General features: G+C 38.0%; 2 protein-coding genes across 13 annotated transcripts in view; one reads left to right on the forward strand and one right to left on the reverse strand.

The window, feature by feature from the left end:
- CASK (calcium/calmodulin dependent serine protein kinase) overlaps positions 1-27,585 on the reverse strand; it is a 372,729-nt gene that overhangs the window by 119,233 nt on the left and 225,911 nt on the right. For all 9 annotated transcript variants that reach the window (XM_047765523.1, XM_047765520.1, XM_047765525.1 and 6 more), the window contains exons 6-7: positions 9,744-9,846; positions 4,160-4,335 (exon numbers count right to left, since the gene is read on the reverse strand). In XM_047765523.1, coding sequence (XP_047621479.1) covers positions 4,160-4,335; positions 9,744-9,846 — 279 coding nt within the window. The remainder of the gene's footprint in view (positions 1-4,159; positions 4,336-9,743; positions 9,847-27,585) is intronic.
- GPR34 (G protein-coupled receptor 34) lies at positions 19,967-26,682 on the forward strand. Of its 4 annotated transcripts, none has more exons than XM_047765528.1 (4): positions 19,967-20,074; positions 20,696-20,784; positions 24,168-24,274; positions 24,939-26,682. In XM_047765528.1, the coding sequence occupies exon 4, from the start codon at positions 25,018-25,020 to the stop codon at positions 26,152-26,154; it is 1,137 nt and encodes a 378-aa protein (XP_047621484.1). In that variant the 5' UTR covers positions 19,967-20,074; positions 20,696-20,784; positions 24,168-24,274; positions 24,939-25,017; the 3' UTR covers positions 26,155-26,682. The 4 variants fall into 4 exon arrangements, with proteins under 4 accessions (XP_047621484.1, XP_047621485.1, XP_047621487.1 ...); XM_047765531.1 differs by having other exon boundaries at positions 19,976-20,288; XM_047765529.1 differs by lacking the exon at positions 24,168-24,274.

A 27,585-nucleotide genomic window follows, 5' to 3' on the forward strand; every position in this document is an offset into this window, starting at 1 on the left:
TGTGAGACAAGGCTGTGGATATGTGAGGAAAAGAATTACAAGGCCCCTGGGGAAAGGGGTATTTCTGGGACTAGGAGCCAGGAAAAAATGGAAAGGAATGTTTAGGGCTTCTTGTCAGGAAGGCAAGTGGGGACGGACGGAGGGGAGAGATGGGGTAGGGGCTCACTTCTATTTAATATCAGGAAACTGACTGATTGGCTGAGCTCATGGGAGCTGCCTGGCGCCGGGAGCTTTAAGCAATGCCATGGCTTTAACTGGCAGGGACCTATGTCACCTTCTAAGGGAGAAAGATACAGAATAAAGTCCCCAATAGTTTAAAGCCAAATGAAACATTACAATCTGGCCAAGGGTTGGCATTAGACATTTCACTCAGGCTAATGTGAGGCACTGTTCTAGTAGATGGGGAGCGAAAAATGTTCCATTTTCTTTTTCTAACAGGCAGAACTCCAAATGAGAGTCACTTCTCTTGTCGGATCCCTTAATTAAAATGAATGTTGAAATTGTGATCAGTGGACTGGTTTGAAACAAGGAGGTGAGTGATTAGATGGGCCTTGGCCTTGTTGCCTGTTCCCTATCCTGGAGCTGATGAATCATCTGTCCTCAGGAAAGGGGTTGAGAAATCATCTGGAAGTGGTGGTAAGATTTCCAAAGTGAGCAGAGGATGAAGTATACTCCCCTGTTCTTTTACGACGGAGCCCAATTCAGGATTTTTTCTTCCTTTGGCAGAGAAGAGTAGTTGAAATTCATCTGGGAGGTTGTGCACATAAGGGGAACAAAAACAAGGCTACAAAACAGCCTCACTTATTTCAATACTCAAGCCAGGCAGCTGAGGCAGCAACAAGTCAGATAACATTTTAGACTTCGGGAAATCTATTTTCGTCCATTGTAAAAAATTAAAATTAAAGGTTAGCATATATTTTTAGCTAATTAATATCCTCTCATATCTACCTTAAAAGATCAAGTAAGCTAGTAAATAAGAATACAAAGTTAAATTATAATCATTTAAGACCAGCAGCAGTTGATAAACCTTGATAAGTTAAATGTGTTACATATAAAATATGTCACCAAATCTTTTTTGAAAATGCTCACATAGTGATCAAGGATTTTTGTTAATATTTCTTTTGTTAAGAACCATCAGGGTGATGAAATGATATTTTTGAGATCTGCTTCAAAATAATCTAGTAGCATGTAGAATATAGATACAATAAAATTGTCCGCACATTGGTAAGTATTAAAGCTGGGGGTTCATTATACTATTATCGCTACTATTTTATTAGAAATTTTCCATAATAAAAAACATAAAAATAAATGGTGACACAATCATAGCACAGTATTTTCTTTTCTTTCTATTTTTTTTTGTCTTTTTGCCTTTTTTAGGGCTGCTCCTGCAGCATATGGAGGTTCCCAGGCTAGGGGTCGAATCGGAGCTGCAGCCGCCAGCCTACACCACAGCCACAGCAACGCGGGATCTGAACCGTGTCTGCAACCTACACCACAGCTCACGGCAATGCCGGATCCTTAACCAACTGAGCAAGGCCAGGGATTGAACCCGCAACCTCATGGTTCCTAGTGGGATTCGTAAAACCACTGAGCCACGATGGGAACTCCAGCACAGTATTTTCTTAAATGCCCAACAGGTTGATCATCGATGGTAGAGATGGATCTACACTTCAAACTAGGCTGTTGAAAACCTGGGGCTTTTGTAAGGAAAGCCATGAATATATGCGAGAGGTGAGGTTAGCCAGGTAAAAGAGTAAATAAGTTATTAACCTCAAAGCTTCAAATCCCCAGGTATAGGAATCATGATATTGCTGCCACCATCCATCTGACTATATTGTAATACTAAGAATAGAAAATTGTGAGACAATTTAATTTTTGGACATACGTGAACAGTTTCAAGTTGTTGTTTTTTTTTTTTATACAAAGAAACAAAGATAACTATTCAATGCTTTAAAAATAGACAAAATCAAATACCAAAAGCTGCTGGAATGAAGCAGATTGCCTTGGAAACCAGGAAGTTAGGAACTGAACAAACACAAAGGAAGAATTCTATTATTAGCAAATGCTTATAACTCAAAAAGGCAGGTGGGGGATTGTATTATATGGTACCTACGTCATAAATCGCTGTTGAGGATGAAATGAGTTAATATAAGTGCTTAGAATAGCTCCTGGCACTTAGGAAGTGCTATGTATGAGTTAGCTATCATTATTGCTAGTATTATTATTATGCTGATGAGTTACTAATTGTGTTTATTTTCATATGTGAGTATCTGTAATTTCACTTGGCAAAATTCAACCGGAAAGCCATGACCGTGCATTTCTGATAGCTACTCACAACTTCTGGGGACTGAAGGGGGCTGAGTTTCCTGAGACTTTTAGTTACCTTGAAAGGATTGATTTTATTCCCCAGTGGCCACTGACTCTAAGAGAAGCAGAAAAACCTATACTTGAAAACATCTTTGTTAACAGTTTTGGCATATATTTTAATCCAAATACAACAAAAGACAAACCTGTATGCCCTTATAAGCTGATGGTGCCTAAGGCCCAAGAGGAAAAAAGTACAAACTGTTTTCACCTTCTCACTTCCATAAGCTTCAGTTATGGCTTAAAAGGCTAAGGCTGCAACTCTGAAACTACTTTACCTTTCATTTCTTTTTTTTTCTTCTTCTTTTCACATCCTGTATAAAGTCTAACATTACCAGGGAATTGAAAAAAACAAAGAAACTTTGGGGCCCTTGCTGTTTTGGAGTCCAGTGTTACATAAACCTGTATGTTCAGTTTTATGTTGCCAGTCATGGCTTAAAATGAAACAGTGATTCTGTTGAATAGAAGGTACATGTGTCAATAAGAAAGGGAAGAAAAAGAACTTCCCAAAAATAAGCTGCCCTGATTTGATATCCAGACACATACTCCCCCCCCATGCTTTCCATACACGGCACCCTGTTCGTCCCCTATACATGGTGGTACAGGGCAATAAAGTATAAGACCTGGGGTGGTGAGACCAACCTTAAGCTTATTTCCAAGAATCCCCCACGTCTTTCTGGTATAGCCACGCGCAATGTCAGTCAGTAATGATGGAAGCAATAATGTACTAATCAGAAATCTGTGAATACTACATGCAGTTCCCAATTCACTATAGCCAAAGGTGAATAGAAATACTTGAATCACACCAAAATGGCTCTAAATTATATTATGAGATGCAGTTGTGATACTGGCATTTCAGTTTATTCTGGAATGTAAACGGAAGAATTTTTAGCTGTGATGGTCGAGTACATAAAATGCAATAAAACAGCATCTACGATAAAGCAGAACAAATAAAGGCTAGTGGATACTAAATCTAAAATTAAGATAAAGAGTTACGAAAATTACCTGGATGAACCTTCCACTTTAACTTTAGAAATTAAGCAAAATGTAATACAAATAAAGCCCTTTTCTCAAATTACACTCAGAAAAGTCAAAGAAATTTATTTCCCAGCTCAGCCTGAATAAATGGGTTTGGTCACCAGAGAGCTAATAGATACTTTAAATTCTAGGCTCAGGTCCATCACAAACACCTTACCCAGGGTAAAATAAATCTCACAATAAATTCCAAGGAGCATCCCAAATTCTTTTCCTGAACTCAAATTTTATTTGAAATAAGCAGGGCACTAACCAATTTCTTTGACCTAGCTCATAAGCGAGCAGTTTTGCCAGAATGTAGCTGGAGTAAAATAATCTAATTTGTAGTATGGCTCTGTGAATCTGAGAGCCCAGGACCCATAGGCTGTTGACTGGCACACAGAGGAAAGGGGGCACATCCATCTGGCCTCTGGTTTTTGCACTGTATCAAACAGGAGTGGGGTCCCTGTTTTAAGGACTAAACACAGAGCTGGAACCCAAACATGTGGGATAGACTTAGGGGCAGTGCAGGGGGAAGGAGGGAGGGGCAAGGCAGTAGCTGTTTTAAAGCCAGTCATCTGCATGACAGCTTGGCTGATGGCGACTCTGGAATTTATGTGAGGCCTAAATTGCCTAACAAGGCTGGTGGATCAATGGTGGAAGCAAAGAACTGTTCTTGGACTGGATAACTACGTGACAATCAATAAGCAATAACTTCAAAATACGTTTTTGCAGAATAATTTACTCTCAATAGAAAAATAAAGCACCCATAATACTTTACCTTATATTTTCCTTTAATAATGCCTTCAAACAATCTTTCCTTGGTTCCATAAAAAGGCAAACAACCACTTAGCAGGATAAATAGGATTACACCACAACCCCAGACATCTACAGGTTTCCCGTAAGGCTCTCTTTTGACAACTTCTGGGGCCATAAAATGAGGGGTTCCAACGCGTCCTACAATTAAAACAACATCGAGGAAAAAATGTTTACATAAAATGGTCTTTTTTCACTCACTTGAAAACTGAAAATAGAATAACAATGTGAGAAAAGTTTAACAATGTAAATATTCTCTTACCACCTCTCCCTTCCTCTATGAAATCAAGGGGAAAAAAGGCATAAGGAAAAAGGTTGTTTATCTAATCACCTCTTGAAAATACTGAGCCCAGCATAGGTACTTTGTCTTCTGTAACACTGCCACTTTCTAGTGAACTCCTCAAGGTATGTGGTTAAGTGTTCACCCTGTTCTTGTTTCTTGAAGAAGTTTACATTTTCTAATTTTCACATGTTTGAAAATTACTAAAAATATAGAGCAGAGGCAGTGTCAGTGAGAAAATATCTGTGGAGAAAAAGATTACTTTTGACTGCCAAATGGAAATGCTCAAATTAAATGTAATGCTGAGAACTTTTATTTGGAATATGACTCTAAGTCTGAAATCTTATCCAGTTGATTTTAGGAATTAATTGCAGCAATTAACAATGATTAGTAATATTTTGTCATAATAGGATTTTTAAAGTTTCTGCCTAATGTTAACATTTGAAGAGAATGAGAGCAAATATATGATATTAACCAAAGCGAAATCATGAAGCCCCCCCCATTCAATCCTCTTTGACATCTATTTTCTTTAAAGTGCTTTTCTTTTTTTCCTATCAAAACTAGGTTTCAGGAGGGACTCTGAAAGCAGTTGTTTGTACACTAGTAACCATCTTTAACTGGGCATCCCCGAGGGAGTCTTTTCTTCTACTGCAGAATGAAAGGTACTGTGTAGTGAAACTGTTGTGGTCACTGCCCATCAGGTTTGGCAGCTCTTCCATCTATACGCAGGCCCAGTCCCCTTCCCTCCCTTGCCTCCCACAGCTACTCCTCTCCTCATCATCACAAGTCCAAGATAACTTTTATTTTGAAGATTGCACAAAAATGTCCTGTAGAGCTCAGAACTGTGGTTCAGAGGTTTATTAAAGACCTCATATGCCGCAGGGGCAGCCCTTAAAGAAGAAAAAAAAAAAAAGAATTTGCTCATAGATGAAAGGGGAAAAGACCATGGTAGAAAGAATGTATAGGAATGATGTTTTTAATTTCATGTAGATTGGTAGAATGGGAAAGGACTGGAGTTAACTTTTAATATACACCAACCCCCCCCAATTTCCTGGTTTATGATCACTCAACTTTTCCTTCTTTGTGGTCACTTAATTTTGTTGACTTTGACCACAAAATACTAAGAAGGGGAAGCCAACTACCAAAACCAAATGAAATGTCTCTGTATATGAGACACTTCAGATGTACATTCAAATATTTAAATGTTAGCTTTTTTTGGATAATGTAATAAAAGCTTATCACCTAAAACTGCAAGGTGGAGGGAGCTGTTCCGGATGGCTACATATTCAATACTCTAGGACTTGAATCTTTACACACCCAAACCTCTTTACTTTAATAATTTTGGATGGCTCTCTTTCTACATTTTCTTGACTTCTTTTACACAAGATGTTGCACATACTTTAACCTTTTCTTGATAACTCAGAATTATCATTGTGGATACCAATGAAAGACCTCTGCTATAGAGTAGAACATGCCCTTAGGAACTTTAGAAGTATGCAAGGGTTGATTTCTTCAGTATTTAAACACTGATGTGCTTCCCAACATTTCGTATCTGCTCAATATATTTATTTTTTTCTGTCAGGCTTTCATTTCTTTTCTCTCACTATGCTTACTCTAGCCTTCTCTTCTCCTAAGTTGTTGCAGAAAAATCTGCTATTAATGGTAAACTAATTAGAAACCAGATTCTTACACTTAATAACAATTTCCTAAGTGCCTTTCAGGTCCTAGACACGGCAGTAGGTGCTACAGACATATAGAGGGATAAGCCATGGCCCCTCCTTGCCAGTTTTTGATATAATTACAAATCCCTGCATCAAATGCTAATTGAAGGTATGTAGCCCAGATAGCTATGGTAGTACGGGAGAGAAGGAAGAGGGTTACCTCACTTGGGATGGTGAGGATTAGCCTGTTTTTAAGAGGAGATGACTGTTAGCTCAGTCCTCAAGAATAGTTAACCAGATACAGAAAATGACAAAAGGCATTATATCCAGAGGGAAGAGCAGATGCAAAGAATGAAGGAACACGAATCCACAAAACTTTTTGAAAAAATGGAAGCATGTCAGCCTCAGAGCGTGTCTTTAGATGCTCATTCGAGGGAATTATGACTGGTGTTAAGGGTAGAAAATATGTTGCTGCAATTATAACTATTTCCTAGGTGCCTAGCTACCTTCTGTATAGGTAAGTGTTCCAAACAGCTTAGTTTCAGATAGGGGAAGTATAAACATACATGGAAAATATAAAGGAGAGAATTTCTATTTGGAGGACTGAGTGATCAAAGATTCTATCTGATAGGAAAATAATTTTCTGTTAAATATTAGCAAATGAACTGATAAATATCCGTAAAATTTTCAAAGGTACTTTAAATATAAAAGCTTTTTATAAAAGAATAATTTAACCCTTATCTACATATGTAGATTGTATTTTAAAAGCCATTGTAATACTTGAAGTAGTTATTTCAAGACTCCAAGGAAAGGTATGTTAAGAAATGACACTATTTTGACCATGACAAAGTATTTTAATTTTAGAGGAATTGAGAGAAGTAAATCTTACATAACTGACACACTGTGGGCTCAAAATCAGTTTTAAAAATATACAATTTAAGGGAAACATTCATGGACTTTAGGAAAATAGGTTAACATGTAAAACATGTCTGGGTAAATCAAATGACTCTTTCCCCTTCAATCAAGATACACAGTAAAATATGAAGCCTATAGCATTTTTAATACTAATGGCATGCAGATCCAGATCAAGGGAAACAAAGTCACTAGAGATGGCTAGTACACAGCATATAAAAGGAATTCATTTTATTTCATTTCATCCCATCAACTTTGGGGATGTAATCAGCAAAAACTGTGTGTTATTTGTGTAGTCTTAACACAGGGGTGGATGTGTACAAATACCAGAGTGAGAGAGTTAGATTAACAGCAACATGTGTTTAAAAAAAACAATTTAGGATTTGTAGTTGACTGAAAGATGAATGTGAGGCAGCAGTGTTATATGGTTGCCCAAAAGGCTCGTAAAATTTGGGGGGCCTGACAAAAAACGTAAGATCCACAGCAAAAGACGTCACAGCCCTAAGCGTCTGTGCACTTGAAGTACCTGTAATTGTGTTCCGCTCTGGCTCTGTGCTTTGTGCACAGCAAGGAGATTCTGGACCAGTTCCTGTGAGGAATGGCTAAATTAACTTAAGGAAGATAACTTGGATAAGACTTAGGGGGACCTGAGAGCTGTTTTCAAACATCTGAAAGGCTATCATGTGGAAGGATTAAAATTACTTACTGTGGCTCCAAAAGTCAGAATTAGGGCCACTGGGTGGAAGTGATAGGAAGATACATTTCTGTTCAAAGCAAGGATGAACATTTCAATACTTAAGGAGCTTTCCAAAATGGAATGAACTGTCCTGGGACATAGTGAATCTTTGCCATCTGAGGAATTAAACTAGAAGTTAGGCTTTTGCTGGGAATTTTATGAGAGAATTCAATCATTACTTAGGAGACTAGAGAAGTTAAGGCCCCTTTGAGCCCTGAGATTCAATGATTCTGTGATTAAATTGTGCATTGTTATCTGACCCTAAGGTTAGTCTTCTAATCACAGATGACAAGTTCTGAATTAGGGGGAAAATTCAGTTTTCAAAAGTATACTCAACTTGCAGTTTCTCATATTCTCGGAAATAATTAACTAGAAGAAAATGCAAAACTAGAAGAAATAAATACAATTTAATTTTAGAGGGCAATGTGGAAAAATTATGATTTAAAGAATACAATTATGACTTATGGCTCATTTTTCAGAAGATGGCTTATGTTAATATCGTTTTGATGGTTCATAATAGTGAATTAAATATCTTGTATAAAAGATTATTATTTTGATATTCATCATGTGCCAGGTATTTGAATTCATTTATTTATTTTTTGTCTTTTTGCCTTTTCTAGGGCCGCTCCCGCGGCACGTGGAGGTTCCCAGGCTAGGGGTACAATCGGAGCTGCAGCTACTGGCCTACACCACAGCCACAGCAACAGCAACGTGGGATCAGAACCTCATCTGTGACCTACACCACAGCTCACAGCAACGCCGGATCGTTAACCCACTGAGCAAGGGCAGGGATCGAACCCGCAACCTCATGATTCCTAGTCGGATTCGTTAACCACTGAGCCACAACGGGAACTCCCAGGTATTTGAATTTAATACAAGCATTCTTGAAAGACGACAGGTTTTAAATGGTTCGGTTGGTAGTTTTGCTCTTTGTGAAGGGTGGCAGTACTTGGAGATGGAAAATAGAAAGCAACAACTAGAAGACTGGTAGTTTGTAGAATGGAGAACTAAGTAACTTGCAAAACTAAACGAACAAAACTGAAAACAGGGCAGCATTCTAAGCTAGAAAGGAATAGATAAAACCAAATACTCGAAACTGCAATTAACATCCACCTCGGTACTCTGGTGACGAAAGTTTCTGTTTCAACTTTTCTTTTTTTTTCCTGGCATGGGAGTTTTCTAATTTTATTTGTTTTGGTCAATAATAAAATCAGTCTGTATTCACATATGCTTGCTCTTCCCAAATGCACAGATTGATGGCTTGAGCCTCTTTCCACAAATGGAAAGAGGAAAACAGTGTGAAATTAAAAATTAGCCATAGATGTCACCTAAAAGCAGTTAATCCATTCATGTTAGATGTGACTTCGTTTGGCTACCTCAACTTTGAAAGTCACTTTGCCCCAAACATCACCTTCCAATACTGTTTTAATCTCTGTATTTTTGGTCTCTTCCCTGTTAAGTGCTGGGGATGCAAAGAATAAAAAGACAGAGACTATTGTGGTTGCCAAGGTGGGGCGGGGGAGTGGGGTGGACTGGGAGTTTGGGGATTAGCAGATGCAAACTATTACATTTAGAGTAGGTCCTACTGTATAGCACAGGGAACTATATATCCAATCTCTTGGGATAGACCATGATGGAACATAATATAAGAAAGGGAAGGTATGTATACATGCGACTGGGTCACTTTGCTGTACAGCAGAAATGGGCACAACATTGTAAATCAACTATACTTAAATAAAAAGGGGGGAGGGGAGACAGTCTATTCTCAAGGGACTAAAATTCTAGTTATGACTACAGAATTATTAAACTCAAAACTGTACTATGGCACTTTGGGGGCATAGGTCGGGGTGGGGTGGAAGGAGGTCTGAAACACTGAGGATGGACTAATATTTAGTTTGAAAGCTTTATACCAGCCTAAAAGTGACCAGGCTTTGAAGGATATTTTAAAAAGTGTTCTTACCTCCAGCCACAAGTCCAGACTCTCCTAACTGAATAGCTACTCCAAAGCCCCCAAGTTTAACAGGTGCTGAATTTTCCTTTGAGGCAAGGAGAACGCAGTGGGGCTGAAAAGAAAAACAAACAAACCAAAGATAAGGATTCATTAAACATGAATAGTTCGATTTACACAAAACCGAATAATATGACCATATAGTAATACTTTAAAAACTTCCGGAATTACTATGGATGCTTGAATTATTTGTCTTCCCTCTTCTGGCTGATGTCTCCAAAGACTTACCTGTTTTTGCCAATATTTTTTCAGGAATTATTTGCTTCCAAGATTAGGATATGGTGGTGGGAATTACCTAGGAAGCATGGCTATTCAAGACAGGCATATTTCCTGCCTTTTCCTGCAATGTTTTTTTTTTTTTCCTTTGAGTGACAGTCTTCATTTGTTTAAGGAAAAATGTATTTTATGCCTTCTTCCAAAATGTTTCTTGAAACCTCTGACTTTTACCTTACAGAGACACTGTGTCTTGGTCCTTAGCAGATGTTGATGGCCTGTCTTTGTCCTTTCTCCCATCATCTTATTTCTTTTCTTTAGTCATTCCAACCCCGAGTAAGAAGAGTCAGATTTAATGACTGACTGAGCCTTGCTCCTGGGGGATTTAAAGCTCTTCCTTGGGGTCTCTCTGGACCTGCCCTTTCTCTTTGCGGTGGCGATGGGAAGTGATAAGGGAGAAGGGGCAAAGGAGACTACTTGGCTGGCTGGCCTCTAGTTCAGGGTAGAGACATCCTCCCAAGGGAGTAGCTGTTTGACCAGCGCTCTCTAAGAATCACATGCTTTGTGGTCACAATGAGAATTTCTTTGTTGGACCTCATCCTTTGCATCTGTCTCTTTCTGAGACCTTGTTTGGGCTGGTGTCAGGAAAGCATTTCATTGCAGGGACGTTTGGCCTCAGCCTAAATACTAAGCTTCCCAATATGACTAACATTACATGCGCTATGACCTGCTCCTAAAATATGGGTTAGTGAAAAAGGCAAGCCTCTTCAGGCTTGGAAGATAAAAGTATATTTTTTTCTCTCTTATACTTGTTCATACATAAAATCACACAGTTTTAGTTCAGGTTTAGCCTATGTGATAGTGCACATGAAGAGACCTGTGCAATAAAACTGAGCTGGTGCACCCAGAGAGATGTCTGATGATGGATATGCAAAAGTGGGAGGGATCCTCACTCTGCCCAATGAAAGCGTCAGGGTTCCACCTTGGAAGTTACGTTCTTTGTCCAAGGCTATTTAAAGATCTCTACAATAGAGTCTCTCCCAAAGAAAGATGAGCCCTCAAATGTAAATGTATGCATGAGTGTGTGAGAGTGAGCGGAAGAGAAGAGAGGAAAAGCAAGTGTACCTGAATGGTGAGCGAGCTGCAGCCAGACACAAAGTAGCCAGAAGGGTCTGCGGGAAGCAAGTAACCTCTACGGAACTAAATGATAAAAGAGCGCTTTCTCTCAATGAGAACTTTCAGTTGGTTCAAATACAGACCAGTGACAACAGACCCGAAGAAAAAGGCAATAGCCCTAGCATGATTCTAGTGTGGGGCAGAGCAAATGAATGAGCCTAGAAAAGGGTGGGCCTGATACAGAAGAAGAAAATACAAACTAGACCCAGACAGGGTCTCCTGGCAGTGTCTTCATCACCCTCTTAGGAAGGAGTAGTAGAAGCTTAAAGCAGAATCCTAGTGTATACACTTTGTTGACTATATTTATGCTTAAGTTAATGTTATATTGATATTTATGTGTCCATCAGAGTATGGATTTAGTCATTCTCAATAAATCCTTTAAGTAAGTCATAAAATTGGAACTTAAGCTAGATTATAAAGAAACCAACATCCACAAACGAATACAGGACAAGGCAGTGTTAAGTGCTATGAGGTAAAATTAAGCTGGTAAGGAGGTAAGGTGTCAGAGGTTCGGAGACTAGGGGGCTGGTATTGAGTAAAGGAGGGGGTGCCAGAGAAGGTCTCTCTAATAGGATAATGCCTCTCTAATAGGATAATAGGGTTCAGGTGTTGTCTGCCAGAATGAAGTGGCAGAAGCAGGATATTGGTAAGGAGGAGAGTTAAGTATAAAGGCCCAGAGGCATGAGGTGGGTTGGCATGTTTCGAGAAGAGTAAGGAAGGCAGTATGTTGGGAGAGGAATGAACAAGAGGAAGAGTGGTGGGAAATGACATTCAGATGATCAAAGACCCCACTGTCTAGGGTTTCGAAGTCAAGGCCAGAACTCTGGGTTTTATGCTAAACAAAGTTAATGTTATATTGAGGGGAGTAGTATTAAGATCAGTTTTAGGTTCTGAAAGGATCACCTGAACCGCTGTGTGGAGAGGAGATTGCAAGGGCAGAAGAGTGGAAGCAAGGAGACCAGGTAGAATGTTTCTGTGATTGTCTAGGCAAGAGAAGATGGTGATTTGGACTAGACTAGAGTGATAGAAGCAGAGACGGTGAGAAGAGGTCAAGCTCAGGATATGTTCTGAAGGTGAATCGGACAGGAATTCTGCTGGATGTGGGGGTCTAAAAAAAAGTAAGTCAAGTATGGCAACTAGGTTTTTGTTCTGAGTGACTGACTGAAAATGAAGATGCCATTTCCTGAAATAAGGAACACAGGAGGAGGAGTTTGAAAGAGGGATCAAGAATTTGGTTTCACATAAATTGAGTGGGAGGTCTTATAAGACAGCAGAGGGAAGGCTGAGATTAGAGATACAGATTTGGGATCAATAGCATATAAATAATATTTACAGCCAAGGTAATGAATGAAATGACTTAGGGAGTGAACGACCAATAGAAAAGAGGTCAGAAAATTGAGACCTGGTACACGTCAATATTTGAGGTAGAGAAGATGGAAGCAATCTAGCAAAGTAAACAAAATGCCTATACAGTGAAGCAGAGGGAAAATCAGAGGACTCTGGTGTCCTGAAATGCTACTGAGAAGTCGTTAAAGATGAGAACTGACCATTAGATTTGGTAACTTGGAAATCAGTCACTTATGACCTTGAGAAAAAGGGTTTTGGTGGTATGATGGACAAAAATCCCCACTGGACTAGTTTCAAGAGAGAATGGGAAGAGATGATGTGGAAATAGTAAATTCCGATATCTTTCAAAACTTTATTGTAGTGGGAATAGAGAAATGGAATGTGGCTGGAAGAGAGTGTGAAGCCAAGGAAGTTCGTTAAAAAGTAAAAAGAATACTTTTTAATATTGACCAATTGGAGAAAATAAATAAACCTCCATGTACCAATTGCCCAGCTTTAATAATTACTGACATTCTGCCATTCTAGCTTCATCTATACCCCAACCATTGATTATTATTTTCAGCTTGTCTTTTAAAACAAATCGTATCATTTCACCAGTTAATAGTTCAGTATTTCTAACAGATGACTTAAAAGGAACCCATACTGTCCTTATCACAAATAATAAAATTAAGAATAATTCTTTAATACCATCTAATACCAGTTCTCATTCGATTTTCCTTGACTGTCTCAAAGAGGTCTTTTCACAGCTGGTTAGTTCAAAATGGTATTCAAGGTCCATACATTGCATTTGATGGTTATCTCTCTTAACATCTCTCTTACTCTCTAACATATCCCCCTCAGACCTTTTTAAAAATGTCCATGACATTGATTTGTTAAGATACTAGGTAATTTATCCCATGGAATCTCCCACAATCTGGGCTTGGTTAATGCTATTTACAAGGAGTCATTTAACATATTTCTTAATCTTCTGTATTTCCCGTAAATTGGTAGTCAGATCTAAAAGGCTGATTAGTTTCACATTCAATTTTAGGACTTTTTAGGCAACATATCATAAGTGGTGTATCTATTGTATCATGTCAGGAAGTTGTGATTGTCCTACTTTTAGTGACAGGATTGATCAGTGGGTTCAGGTGTTGTCTGCCTTGATCCAGCATTATAAAGCTCACTATCAACGTTTCATTGAATACTTTTATTTATTTACTTATTTATTTTTTTGTCCTTTTTTTTTTTGCCATTTCTTGGGCCTCTCCCGCGGCATATGGAGGTTCCCAGGCTAGGGGTCTAATCGGAGCTGTAGCTGCCAGCCTGTGCCAGAGCCACAGCAATGCGGGATCCGAGCCGTGTCTGCGACCTACACCACAGCTCACGGCAACGCCGGATCGTTAACCCACTGAGCAAGGGCAGGGATCGAACCCACTGAGCAAGGGCAGGGATCGAACCGGCAACCTCATGGCTCCTAGTCGGATTCGTTAACTGCTGTGCCACGACGGGAACTCCCCTCATTTAATACTTTTAGCAGCCATAAATGCCTAGCTCCATAATTAGGGGTTCCAGAATGAAGGTTTTCCCTAACATTTTGTCATGAAAACTACCAAACAGACAGAAACTGAAATAATTACACAGTAAATAGCCATTTATTCACCACAAAGATTCTACGATGAACATTTTGCTACATTTGCTTTACCACATAGCTATCTATTCATCCCTTTATCTAACCATCAATCCATCTTTTCACTAAACTTCAGCTACATATATCATTAGGATTTAATGTTTGTTCAAAATAGTGTGTAAGGTAAAATGTACAAAACTGTCAAGTGCACAAATCTTCAGAGTACCATTAGAGAATTTTGAAAACTTGCCCAAACCCCTATCAAGATGTTCTCATCATCCCAGAATACTCCCTCACCCCCTTCCCAATCTCTGCTGCTATGCATGCCTCCAGTGCAAACCATTATTCTGACATTTTTTCACCACAAATTTGTTTTGCCTATACTAGAACTTCAAATGCACGAAGCCATATAGTATGTATTCTTCTATGTAAGGCCCTTTCATGCAGCATGTCTCTGAAAATGAAGTTCATCCATTTTGCTGTGATCAATAGTTCATTTTTTAAGAATTGCTGAATAAGTATTCTTTGTATGAATATACCACAGTTTGTCCAGTCTCCTACTGATAGATACTTAGGCTGTTTCTAGATTTTGGATATAATGAATAAAGCTGCTCTGAACTATCTCCAGAATATCAAGTCAGTTTCTAGGCAACCTCCAAAGGTGAACAATGGAAGGTTTTGTTTTTTTGGTTTTTTTTGGTGTTATGAGTTTAGAGATTTTTAATATATTTGATGTGTTTTAATCACTTGTAGCCATTATTCATTCTGATGCTCGAATTGTCCCATTTTTGCCTAGTGAGAGCCTCTATTTAAGTCAGCTTTTATGTCCTTTTATAAGACTCTAGGAGTCTGGTAACTTTGCTTTCAGGCACAAGATGTTCGAGGCTTGTCTTGTTCGTTTCTTGTCCCAGATCTCGAAGTGGCCATTTCTCCAAAAAGACCCATTTCTGTGTAGTGGGAAAAGGTATTTAAATCCGCAGTATGGGTATAAGGTATATTATTGCTATTGAGTTATCACTGCCTCAAGTTTTCAGTGTACAGAACCAAAAATTAAGTATTTTTCTTTAAATGGCTGTCCTTGCAGCATACAGAAGTTCCTGGGCCAGGGACTGAATCTATGCTGCAGCTGTGGCAACACTAGATCCTTTAACCCACTGCACCAAGCTGGGGATTGAACTTGTGCCTCTAAAGCAACCCAAGCCACTGCAGATTCTTAACTTACTGTGCTACAGTGGGAACTCCTAAAATTATATATTTTTTAGAAAGGAAAAATAAGTCACCAATTCATATTGATGCTTCTTCCTACTCAACAATGGAGTTTTTCATTGTACTTCTTTGATGTTGTCAAGTAATGTTGGTACCAAGTGACATTAACATAATTTTTCACTGGCTTTCTCCTTTAATGTGTGTGTATAAAACTTTCAAAGTAACAACACCATACATTACCAGTAACACCAAATCTACTGTATGCTGTTTAGGATTTTTTTGTGATTTTTTTTTTTTTTTTTTGTCCTTTGTATACAGCCTACCAGAGATGCTCGGTCAAAATACTGTTTTACTAGCCGACAAAGTAAGAATTCATGAGTCTAGACAGACATAAATAAGTAAATGAATGGGGAGAAGGAAAAGCTTTCCTTTAAGTAGAAAATCAATGAATAAATGTAGAAGAAATTCTGGCATTAGAAAATCACTATTTGGCAGTTATCATCCTAATAACTGATTCAGGTCAGAACCATCAAAGGGCTCTAAAGAGCAGGTGAAAGCTTTAAGAGTCACAGGATATTTGTATAATCTCAGGTAGCTCCCCACAGAATACTTATTAATTACAGAAGGTAAAACAGTAATTTTACAAAGGAGAAACCTGGCAGGCACCATAGCAAAACTACCGTTGCTGGTCACGGGACTAACCGATATTACGTGCTTCCTGATGTGTTTTCTTTACTGAGAAGAACCCGGCAACACTGCTGTGGTATTCCTGCCCAAGCACGTAACTGGATCTAACCATGAGGAAAGAGCAGATAAACCCAAACCGAGGGACATTCTAGAAAGCAACAGGCACATATTCCTCAAAAACGGTTCCAGATTAAAGGAGACTATAGAGACTTAACAGCTAACATACACTGCATGGTCTTGTTTTTATTTCCACTATAAAGGCTCTCGTTAGGACAACTGAGGAAACTGGAACAAGGTACATAGATTACAAAACAGCATTCTTTCAATATAAACACTCTGATTTTGATAACTTTACTGTGGCTGCTAACAGAATTCCTTATTTTTAGGAAATACATAGGTAGACGGATAAAGAGATGGATAAGAGTGAGTGATTGAAGAGGACAAAACCAATGTAGAAAAATGTTAACATATGGGGAAACTGGTGAAAGGTACCTAGAACTTCTTGTCACTTTTCTGTAAGTCTAAATTTATGTAAAACAAAAACAAAACAAAAGAACCCAGCCTACTTTAAAGTCATTTAAAAGAATTCTCCTTGTGGTTATACTTCCAATTTGTTACATAGTGAGGTCAGTTGTTTTAATTACATTTTGACTTAATTTGGTGTTTAAAACATACACACAAAGTTCCAAAGGCAAAACCATAAACAAATACCATTCAGAGAGGTCTAGCTTTTGTTCTCTCGCCTCACACCTAGTCTCCTCCTTTTCATTTGTGTTAGTTTCTGGTTTATCCTTCCACTGTTTTGTTATGTTTTAAAAATGAGACAATACATACAAATATTCAAAAGTTTCACCTGACAGCATATCCAATAAATGACTCCATAGCAATACCTAGACATCTTCAGGGAGATTTTTTTTTTTTTTTAGTTTTTGTTTTATTTTTTAGAGACACATTTGTGCATGGCTGCAAAAGATCCCGTAGAAAGGAAACAAACAGACGACACCAGAAGAGAGACGGAATAGGATGTAATCTGGGAAGGGGTTTGGACCTAGTGACAGCGAAGAAGGCAGGATACATGGATAGGTACCCGTATATGCAGGCTGATGTGGATGTAAGATGAGGAAGCTCTCTTCTGAGAGCTTCTATTTTCCATTTACTCAAAATAAAAAGTGATCAGCAGGTGGGCGGGGAAGGGGGGGGATGGCTGGTCGTGTGAGAAGAGTGAAGGTGTGAAAACATATTTTCAAAAGATAGGAGAATGAACTGAGATAGTGGTTCTCAAACTTTAGTATCATAATCACGCAGATTTGCTGGCCCACAGCCCCAGTTTCTGACTCATAAGGTCTGTGATGAGGTTAAGAATGTGCATTCCTAACAAGTTCCTGAGTGACTGATGCTACTGGTCTGGGAGCCATGCTTTGAGAACCACCAGACTAAGGAAATATAGCAGGACTGTTGGCAGCCCAGGGGCCCACTTGAGGTTTGCGGTCATGAATCTGAAGTGAGACCAATCAGTACTATTCTGTGTTTGCACCCAAAAGTCCTCACTTTAGCTGGTGGGGTTCAGGCCTGGAGTGGGTGGTGAGCTGAATTTGACTAGGGGTGGGATTTAGATAGAGGGCGGTGATATCAGTAATAGATGGCACCAAAGAAGCATATCCATTTATTTGTGCTTTTCTACTTCTATCTTTTGTATAAGTAAAAAGCTGGGATATCAGCAAAGTTCAAGGAAGGGGAAGGGTTGGGCAGAAGAGGATATATGGGAATAAGCTAAGAACAAAGAGACAGAAAGCAGAAAGTTCAGAATAGACAGGAAAAAGCTCATATAAAGAACTAGGGGGAGTTCCCATTGTGGCTCAGCAGAAATTAATCTGACTAGCATATCCATGAGGATGCAGGTTTGATCCCTGGCCTTGCTCAGTGGGTTAAGGATCTGGCGTTGCCCTGATCTGTGGTGTAGGTCGCAGATGAGGCTTGGGTCTGGCGTTGCTGTGGCTGTGGTGTAGGCCAGTGGCTACAGCTCTGATTGGACCCCTAGCCTGGGAACTTCCACATGCTGTGGGTTCTGCCCTAAAAATACAGAAAAAAAAAGAATTTTAAGATAAGGAAAGAAAAAAGAACTAGGAAAAGCTTATACTCAAGTTTGAGTATAGTAGGGTCAATAGGGAACTAAAGATTAGAACAGAATTAGTATTTTTGAAAAGGGATGGCTTAAGTGTGGAAAAAAAAGCTAGCATAATATAGAAAAATTTATATTAGATTTTGTGAAATAGAGCATACAATAAATACTATTTGGTCATTAAAAAAAATTCTGCCAGGATCCTGAAAAGATATTTGCACACCCAGGTTTACTGCAGCATTAGTCACATTATTCAAGAGGTGGAAGCAACCCAAATGTCCAGTGACAGATGAATGGATAAAGAAAATGTGGTATTGCATAGCCTTAAAAAGAAGGAAATCCTGTCACATGGTACAATATGGGTGAACCTCCAAGATATTATGCTAGACAAAATAAGCCAGTCATAAAAGGAAAAATACTATGTGAGCTGACTCAAATGAAATATCTAAAGTAGTCAAAACTCATAGAAAGCAGAAAGGTAGTTGCAAAGGGTGGGGGAAGAGGGAGTGGGAATTAATGTTTAGTGGATATAAAATTTCAGTTTTGCAAGATGAAAAATTTCTAGATATACGCACAACAATAAGTATATTTAACACTACTGAACAATATAAATATACTTCATAGAGGATAAATATAACAATATATCTGCACAATATAAACATACCTGACACTACTGAACTGTACATAAAAATAGTTAAAATGGTTAATTTAATGCCACGTGCTTTTTTTTTTTTACAATATAACACACACACACACACACACACACACACACACACACACACACGAAATGCCTCCCAGGCCAATTCAATAATCATCTTCCTTCTCAGAAGTTCTAGGGGAAGCAGAGTATTTTTATTCTAGAAATTTAAAAATACTCTGTCCCATGTGTCATATTTATAATAAACTAAAAGCTCTGGAGAATATGATGAAAGAGTGTATGTACCCAGAAATAGTTAGAATATTAGATAAAGCCCAATGAGTTAAATATTATTTAGTGTAAAATAAACAAAGCTGCAGGGTAACAATTACAGAGAACATAAAACTAACTTTTCTTCATTCTAGATGACAACAGAAAAGAGGAAATGACATTAAACTGCAGGGCCAGCAGTTACATAGATGGACAGATAGCGGTTAAATGCTGGACTAGGACCAAAACAAACACTGCAGATTTACTTCATCATCTTCCTTAAAATATAGGAGATATTGCAATTTACTTGGAAGAGTTTATCCTAGTGATAAAAAGGAGAAAATATCATCACAAATTTCATCTAGTCCTAAATTTGTAAGATTATTTTAGAAAAAATAATCCAAAGTCTTAAAAGAATACATGAAAATATACTAAAATAGCATACTGATCAAAGCTCTTACAAATTAAATAATAAAATAATTCATTACTCATGTTACTATAATGCAATACAGGAACACCATTTTATATAAATAACTTCAATTTCTAAAATGAATCCAGAAGGAGAAATTAAATGCTTGTGCTTTAAAAGTCCATGCAGCATATCATGTATTATTTCTAAGGAAAGCTAGAAAATGCGTATTTCTGCTTGGAATTTACAAAACTTCTTTATTTGGGGGGATAAGGGAACACTTTCCACAACTGTTCAGGTAGAAGGTATTCATATAAAAGACATAAATAATTTTCTAAAGTTAAGTGTTCATTTAGTTTATAGATAGAGTTGTTGCATAGTGGTGGGGCTTTTTAATATTTTCACAAAGAGTCTGAGAGCTGTCATACTGAAAAAAGAAAGAAAAGAGAAAAAAACACACCTATTACCACATGCAAATGTAAAAAAAGGAGACAACCCCAACCAATTGCACCACGACCGGATGGAGGAGTCCAGCTGACACACCAAGACGAGTCTCTGTCTCTAGGGAAGCTTGGGGTTCAGCTCCTTTTATTTCGAGAGAACCTGAACTGTGAGTATGCCTTGATTTCAACTGCATAAATGATGCTTTTTTTTCGGTTACAGTTTGATTATCTGGATATTAAAAATGAAACCTGCTTCATGGTGACTAGCAACAGTTGCTTCTAGAACCCTGAGTAAACTGCTTGAATGATACCTCTGCCTTGACTTGACTTGAAATGAGGCTGTGTCTTCTTAGTTACTTGAAGTACTTTAGGATGCTGGAGGTATTTAAGCTCATACTATCATATTGCTACATTGTTTATACTGTATTTTGTATACTGCCACAAAGACTTGAAGATCTACTTGAATAAAAAGTTATTTTCAAATGCAACAAATTTTATTTCCAGAGGATAACTGATCTATAACTTGTTAACTTTAAGTTATGCTGTCTCACTGTTTTCAATAATATTTTTTTCCTATTTTATCATTTCTTTTTTATGGTAATTACCAGACCAATTAAATTTTAAGTTTCATGTTTCAGAAGTTAATACAGTGAATATTAAAGAACAGAAAAAGTGAAATACGCTTTGATAATTCACCTAGATTAAGCAAAAAAAAATTTTAGCCAGTTATACTTGTAACAATACCTAAGTACTACTAAAATGCTTTCAATCTTCATTTTTGCATGCAGCAAATACAATTTTTGAAGCATGGCCTGAATGATTCAGTCATTATCAAGTCAAACTACAAATGTAAAAGGCTGCTACCACTGCCAAACAGGTATGTATTTTAACACAGCAATATGATGTTTTCACAAACATACCCCAACTGCATTTAAAAAGCTTTTGCTCATTGGAGGTCACAATGGAATCTGCTAGGTCCTGTGTTCCCGTACAGAAGCTCCTATAGGAGCCAGCTGAAAACTACCCCAAGGGGAGGGTGGTGCTGGTGGATACAATGAAACACTAACACAGGGCTGTGAATTTCAGTATTTGTCAAGTAACAACATTAAAAACCATTAACCATCTTCTATCAGAAAGCCACTGTGACCATTTCATATGAGTCGCAACTAATGTCCCCTGGGAAATTGGTCCACTATGTGAACGCAGTAGTTTGTTTTTTAAATTCCAATTCTTAACAAATCAAATAAGTAGCTTTTAAAACATCAATAAATGGCCTTAGGAACAGTGAGTGACTGACACATTGTAAAGGAGGCAAAAATCAGCCACTTGTTCAATCTGTGAATTTATTAATAAATGACTGGACCCTAGCCATCCAATGCAGGGTTCTAAATGATGGACTCTATTACTATTTAAACAAATTCACTGCTTTTGCTTTGTTCTCTTTGAGCTTGAAAATAAAGAAAAACCAGAACGGTTTATTGGTAATCTTGTCCAACTATTATTTATTTATTCTGCATCCAGATTAGAGCTGAGGCAAATGGTTTTAGGCTCTGTGCTTTGGTGCTAACAGCTTTCTAGAAATGTCTTGATTATGGCTATGAGACCTAGAAGTAAGTTTGAAAAGATATGCTCTGGGGGATATGCTGAACATAATGACGAATGATTGGTGATTCTGTAAACTCTGGGCTTATGTACGTAGCATACTGCACATGGCAAATAAAAAGATTGGTACCTTTTCCAAAGAGGTAAAGCTAGATGATGTAATCTTCCCTTAAAATCACCAATGTGGATACTGTTGAAAGGAACATGTGGAAATACTGCTGACAGAATTCATTATTAATAAAGAAAATGCTGATCATAGTGATTGGGAGTGAGGTTTGGTGAAAAGGATCATGGGCTCTAAAAGCTGGAGAGATCTGAGTCTCTACTTGGGTATAGCCATTTAAGAGCTGTGTGGTCATGGAGAATGATCACATCTTTATCTTTGATTAATAACTACCTCACACAGTTATTATAAGGATTATGTAAATGAAATAATATAAATGCGCTTAACACACTGCCTGGTACACAGCAACTGCTAAATAAATATTAGTTAATGGTTCAGTCATCTAGCTCAGGGGTTCGATTCTGACTGCACATTAGAATCCCCTGAAGAGCTTTTAAAGGAAACCATTGCCTGGAGCCCACTGCAGACCAATTAAATCAGAAGATCTGGGGATGGAGCCAGGCACTGGTTATCTTTAAAAAGCCCTCAAGAGAATTCTAATATGCAGTCAGGATTGATAGTTGCTGAGTGTATTCTACAAAGTATTGAATTGTGGTAGTCTCAAAAAAATCTCTGGTGGTAAAACCCTTATTGCCTCCCAAGATAGTTTCATTCTAAAAAAGCATTTCCTTAAAAGGAGGCAACATCTGTCTCTGCAATTTTTACTCACTGGTCCTTGTTCTGCTTTCCGAAGACATATATCACAAAGTGAAATACTTTTCTCCATGGCCTTGAAAGCATTCACATCTACAGGTGCCTGTTTTCTTCCAACGACATGAGCTGGGTTCTTCCCTCCAGTGGCTCTGTGGCCCTTGCTCAGCGTGCTGCTAAGAATGAAACACTGTATTCTAGGCGGAATCCTACCATCTTAGGACAGAACCAGATTCGTAGTGACCATCTTCATTTAAGTCACTCCGTAACTATAAAGTCAACCAAAGAAGGGTTAGTTTTTGTTGAAGCCACATCACACTAAGGATATGGCAACTGCAGTCAGTTGCAATTGCATTTTTGTTAATGTAGCTAAAAGCCCTTCCTAGACTTGAACAGTTAATTTTAATATCTGCACGTAGGACTTTACATACTTTTCTATTAAATTCCCTTTTTCACTTGACAGTATTTACTGTGTTAAGCACTTGGTACATAGAGGCAAACAAAACACACTTGTTTCCTAATACTAATGGAGTTTAAACTACATAAAGCAGGGAGAAGGGAAAAAAAAAAAAACCTATGGTTTTTAAAGTCATTTCAGCTATCTGAGCTCTTAAAATCATGTCACCTGCCAGGCCTCAGCTCATTTTCATCGGTGGCTATGAGATGTTCCCACCTGAACCTCGGCCAGCTCCCCATGTGACCACACAACACAGGTTCCTCCACAGCGGCCCTTCTCCTCCTCCTGCTGATCTACATTGCATTATCAACTCCACTTTATGGCAGCCTGCCATTCTTCCTAGATTGCACCTTCCTTTTAGAATTTTAGATCACCAGAAATATGCCTGCAAGTTTCTATAAACTTTGTGAAATCTGTCTTCCTGCAGCTGAGACATGCGACAGACCAGACTCCATCCTCTTGCCTCCCTCCACTGTCCCGACCTCGGAAGACAGGCTCTTACATAACTTCCTCTTCACTAGCCAGTTCCTCCTCCTGGGATTCAATTTTCCCCCTTTACAAAATTTTAAACTGGAATTTCATGCTCTACTAAAATAGTTTCTTCTTGATCAAATTATAGGTAGAGTTTTAAGAAACACTAAGTTCTTCTAAACGTTTCTCTTTGTGTATAATGTCAAATCAGGAAATTAATTGTGGCAATTCAAATCCACTTTACATTATAGCATTCAGTTTGAATGCACACACACTCCTAAAAAAATAGTTACCGAGAGCAAAGTCTCTATCTTATTCACCTTCATCTTCTAAGACGTACTTCGCCAAGTGTGAAATATTTACTAAAATGAGATTAATTAAAAGGTTGTTTTGTTTGTTTTTTTTTTAAAGCAAACAATCATTGAGCATTTGTTATGGGCCATGGTAAAAGTTTTCTGGTTTGAAGAAATACATTTTTTCATTTCTATGAACAAAAAATCTAAGGTTTAGTAAAGATTAAGTTGTTGGCCCAAGGTCAAGAGTTAGGTCTGATTTTGATGAGCTTGCCCTGAATGTCTTTATGGCACCTGCTAAGAAGTTTCTGTAAAGAAACAGGATAGCCGCTCTAAGGAAGGAATGTGATGAGACTCCTGGAATCCTCTCCTCACCTCTTCTAGCTCTTAATGATGGCCTCTCAGCTCTTCACAGCAGCTAATGCCCGGGAAAGAGCCAGTAACAAGTAGTACTGCTGAGGTCCTCTGCTGCCGCAGACAAGTGGAATTCGCATGCTATTCTAGCAACTGTCTCAAACGACCTAGGCCAGGGCCTATTTCAGCTGCAGTTCCTTGTTTTCAAAATCTTGGATCGCACAGCTTGTTTCCCATCTACATTATCACTCTATGCTTTACGCTTCTAGGTCAGGAGACTGTCCGATCTGACTATCTGGCAGCTGTGACCACGCGACTTGCTTTTGTTGGGCCAGCTTGCTCTCCTGTGCACTGTTACAAGAGTCTGCCTAATGAGGCAAGTGCTGTGCTCTCTTGGTCTGTTCTGTTAATTACACAACCCCTCCTCCCCTGTAGGCAAATGATTTTAATACCCTCCACTTGGTGTTAGGTCGAAAGGGAAGAAATGTAGGACCCTTTCCCCTATTCCTGCCATGGAGCGAGACTGCCACAGTTTATCTGTCTCACATCATGTGGCAACGTGTGTCAAAATGAATGAATGCCATCTCTGAGGGTAAAATGTCAAGGCAGGAAGCTGGACAGGGGCCAGCAGTGAGCCCAGCTCACTCATGGCTATAACTACCTTTTAGGGAAACTGACATCTTCAAAAACATAAGCTGTCGTTTCACCTCCACCTCTACTCCCATAACAACTTCCCTAAGCAAAGATGATTTCATAGTTATTTATTTTAATATACTAAATGAAATAAACCTACATTTACCATAGATAGAGGAAAGGGTAGGGTAGAACAGTTCATAAGATTCTACTATTTTTGCTACTTGTTTTATGATACCATAATACTGCTACCTATATTGTGTAGGGATCCAAATGGTCCAAAGTAGATTAAAAGGAAAGCTTCTCACAGTATCTGAAAATAAATCATTTGTTATTTGCACTTTGAGCTAAAGTAATTATTATTAAAATGACAAGTGACTCACTCAGTGTTTGGCATTCTGTTGTAGGAAAAATCTGAAGACATAAAAGCTACACTCAAAGAACATGTCATTTAGCACCTTTACTTTCTGATCCCTGCAGAAGACAATGAGAAGTCACACGGTGACGATGACGACAGCTTCAGTCAGCAGCTGGCCCTGCTCTTCCCAGGGCGTGCACCTCCTAACTAATCACAGTGTCCAATCGCCACACAACTTTTCAGGAGCATCAAATTTTACCACCTGTTCCATGGATGAAACATTACTCTCCAGTGTGTTAACAACATTCTACTCTGTTATTTTTATCATGGGCCTGGTTGGCAACATAATTGCCCTCTACGTATTCCTGGGTATCCACCGCAAGCGAAATTCCATTCAGATTTACCTACTTAATGTAGCCGTTGCAGACCTCTTACTTATCTTCTGCCTCCCTTTCCGAATAATGTATCACATTAACCAAAACAAGTGGACACTAGGTGTGATTCTTTGCAAGGTTGTGGGGACACTATTTTATATGAACATGTACATTAGCATTATTTTACTTGGATTTATCAGTTTGGACCGCTACATAAAGATTAATCGGTCTATACAACAACGGAAGGCAATCACAACCAAGCAGAGTATCTATGTTTGCTGTGCAGTGTGGATAATTGCTCTTGCTGGATTTTTAACTATGATTATTTTGACCCTTAAGAAAGGAGGTCATAATTCCACAATGTGTTTCCATTACAGAGATAAGCATAATGCCAAAGGAGAAGCAATTTTTAACTTCATTCTTGTGGTAATGTTCTGGCTAATTTTCCTACTAATAATCCTTTCATATATTAAGATTGGCAAGAATCTATTGAGGATTTCTAAAAGGAGGTCAAAATTTCCTAATTCCGGTAAATATGCGACCACAGCCCGGAATTCCTTCATCGTACTTATCATTTTTACTGTGTGTTTTGTTCCCTATCATGCCTTCCGATTTGTCTATATTTCTGCACAGCTAAATGTGTCATCTTGCTATTGGAAGGAAATTGTTCACAAAACTAATGAGATCATGCTGGTTTTCTCATCCTTCAATAGCTGTTTAGATCCAGTCATGTATTTTCTGATGTCCAGTAACATTCGCAAAATAATGTGCCAACTTCTTTCTAAACGATTTCAAGGGGAAGCAAGCAGGAGTGAAAGCACTTCAGAATTTAAACCAGGATACTCCCTGCACGACACATCTGCTGCAGCTAAAATTCAGCCTACTTCTTAAAGCACTTGAGGTAAACATGTTAAAAAGAATAAAATACAGCCTCTCACTTCCTTGAAGAACAAAAAATTATGAAACAAAGCTCTAGCATTTACAAAGCTCAGATCTTCCCTAAGTTCTTTTCTTATTTGTGATAGTTCATTTCCATAATTGTAAGCTATTTCAATGGAAAGCTTATACTCATGACTAGATTTTAAATGTGTATATAAAATTTTAAAAAATATATTGTTAGGCTAACAACAGATTATAAAAATAAATGAAATTTATCGTTCTTAACCACAGAATAATTAAATAAAATGTCCTAATTTCTCAAGTCACTAAAGTATTCAAAATCAAGTATCTAATACTAATTTAAAGTGTGTTTAAAAGTTAAATGATTTGATGACCAACTTAAAATGTCAGAAAATATACGTTCATTGTCATTTTAAAAGCTGTATAACTTGCCACTGTATTCATTTATGTCTAAGCCTCTATTAACAGATGAAATGATAATTAATACAATTCTAATAAAGAATGAAATCACCCACTATCTACCACTGCTTAAATGAAATGGAAAGAATTTAAATGCTATACAGTAAAATGAGCTAAAATTCAATAGGCTAGAAACAAGACTTAAGACTGAACTTTCCTAAAAACAGATTTATAAACAATTCAGCCATCTTGGATCACAAACTTTGACAGGGCAAAACTGAAGGTGTGTATGTACCCCTATGATCCAGAAAGTCCACTACTAGCTATACATCTTAGAGAACTACTCAAACATGTATACAAGAAAACACAGGTAAAGATGCTCAGTGACCTACTGGTCATAACACTAAACAATTGGAAACAACCTAAGTGAGTGTGCATCAGCAAAGGAAGGGAGAAATAAACTGTATCTGCATGTGTCAACATGGAGAAGTCTCAAAAATAATGTTGAATAAAAACCAAAAACTGCAAAAGGGTATGTGCCATATGAAATCATTTATATAAAATACAAAACCACATAAAATAATACCATAGTCTCTATAGATCTACACATATGCGATACAAATATAAAACATATACAGTAAAAGGCACAAACATATATACCAACCTAAGGTTAATGGTTACACTGGGCAGATTTGACGCAAACATGGCAAAATATTAATAATGTCTGTTAAACTTGTTTGGCAGCACACAGGTATTTGCTATGTTAATTTTAGTATATATCTGAGTGTTTGAAATATTTCATAACAATAAAGAAAACCTGTAGATTAGGATTAAAAGGAGCAAATTCTGAAATTTTCAAGTATGTTCAAAATTAACTGAAGAGATAAGCTCTAAGAGAAGGGGCCCTTATTCATTACTGACTCCCCGGAGCACAGTTGCGCTGCCTGGCACGAAGGAGATCAATACGTATTTGTTCAATAACTGAATAAATGAGTGAATGAATGGGTGGATGAATGAGACAGG

This window comes from Phacochoerus africanus, chromosome X (assembly GCF_016906955.1).
Source record: "Phacochoerus africanus isolate WHEZ1 chromosome X, ROS_Pafr_v1, whole genome shotgun sequence".
Classification (NCBI taxonomy): domain Eukaryota; kingdom Metazoa; phylum Chordata; class Mammalia; order Artiodactyla; family Suidae; genus Phacochoerus; species Phacochoerus africanus.

Excerpts from the sequence above, each read along its gene's own strand:
- GPR34 (XM_047765528.1), top strand. The coding sequence starts at position 25,018 with ATGAGAAGTCACACGGTGACGATGACGACAGCTTCAGTCAGCAGCTGG.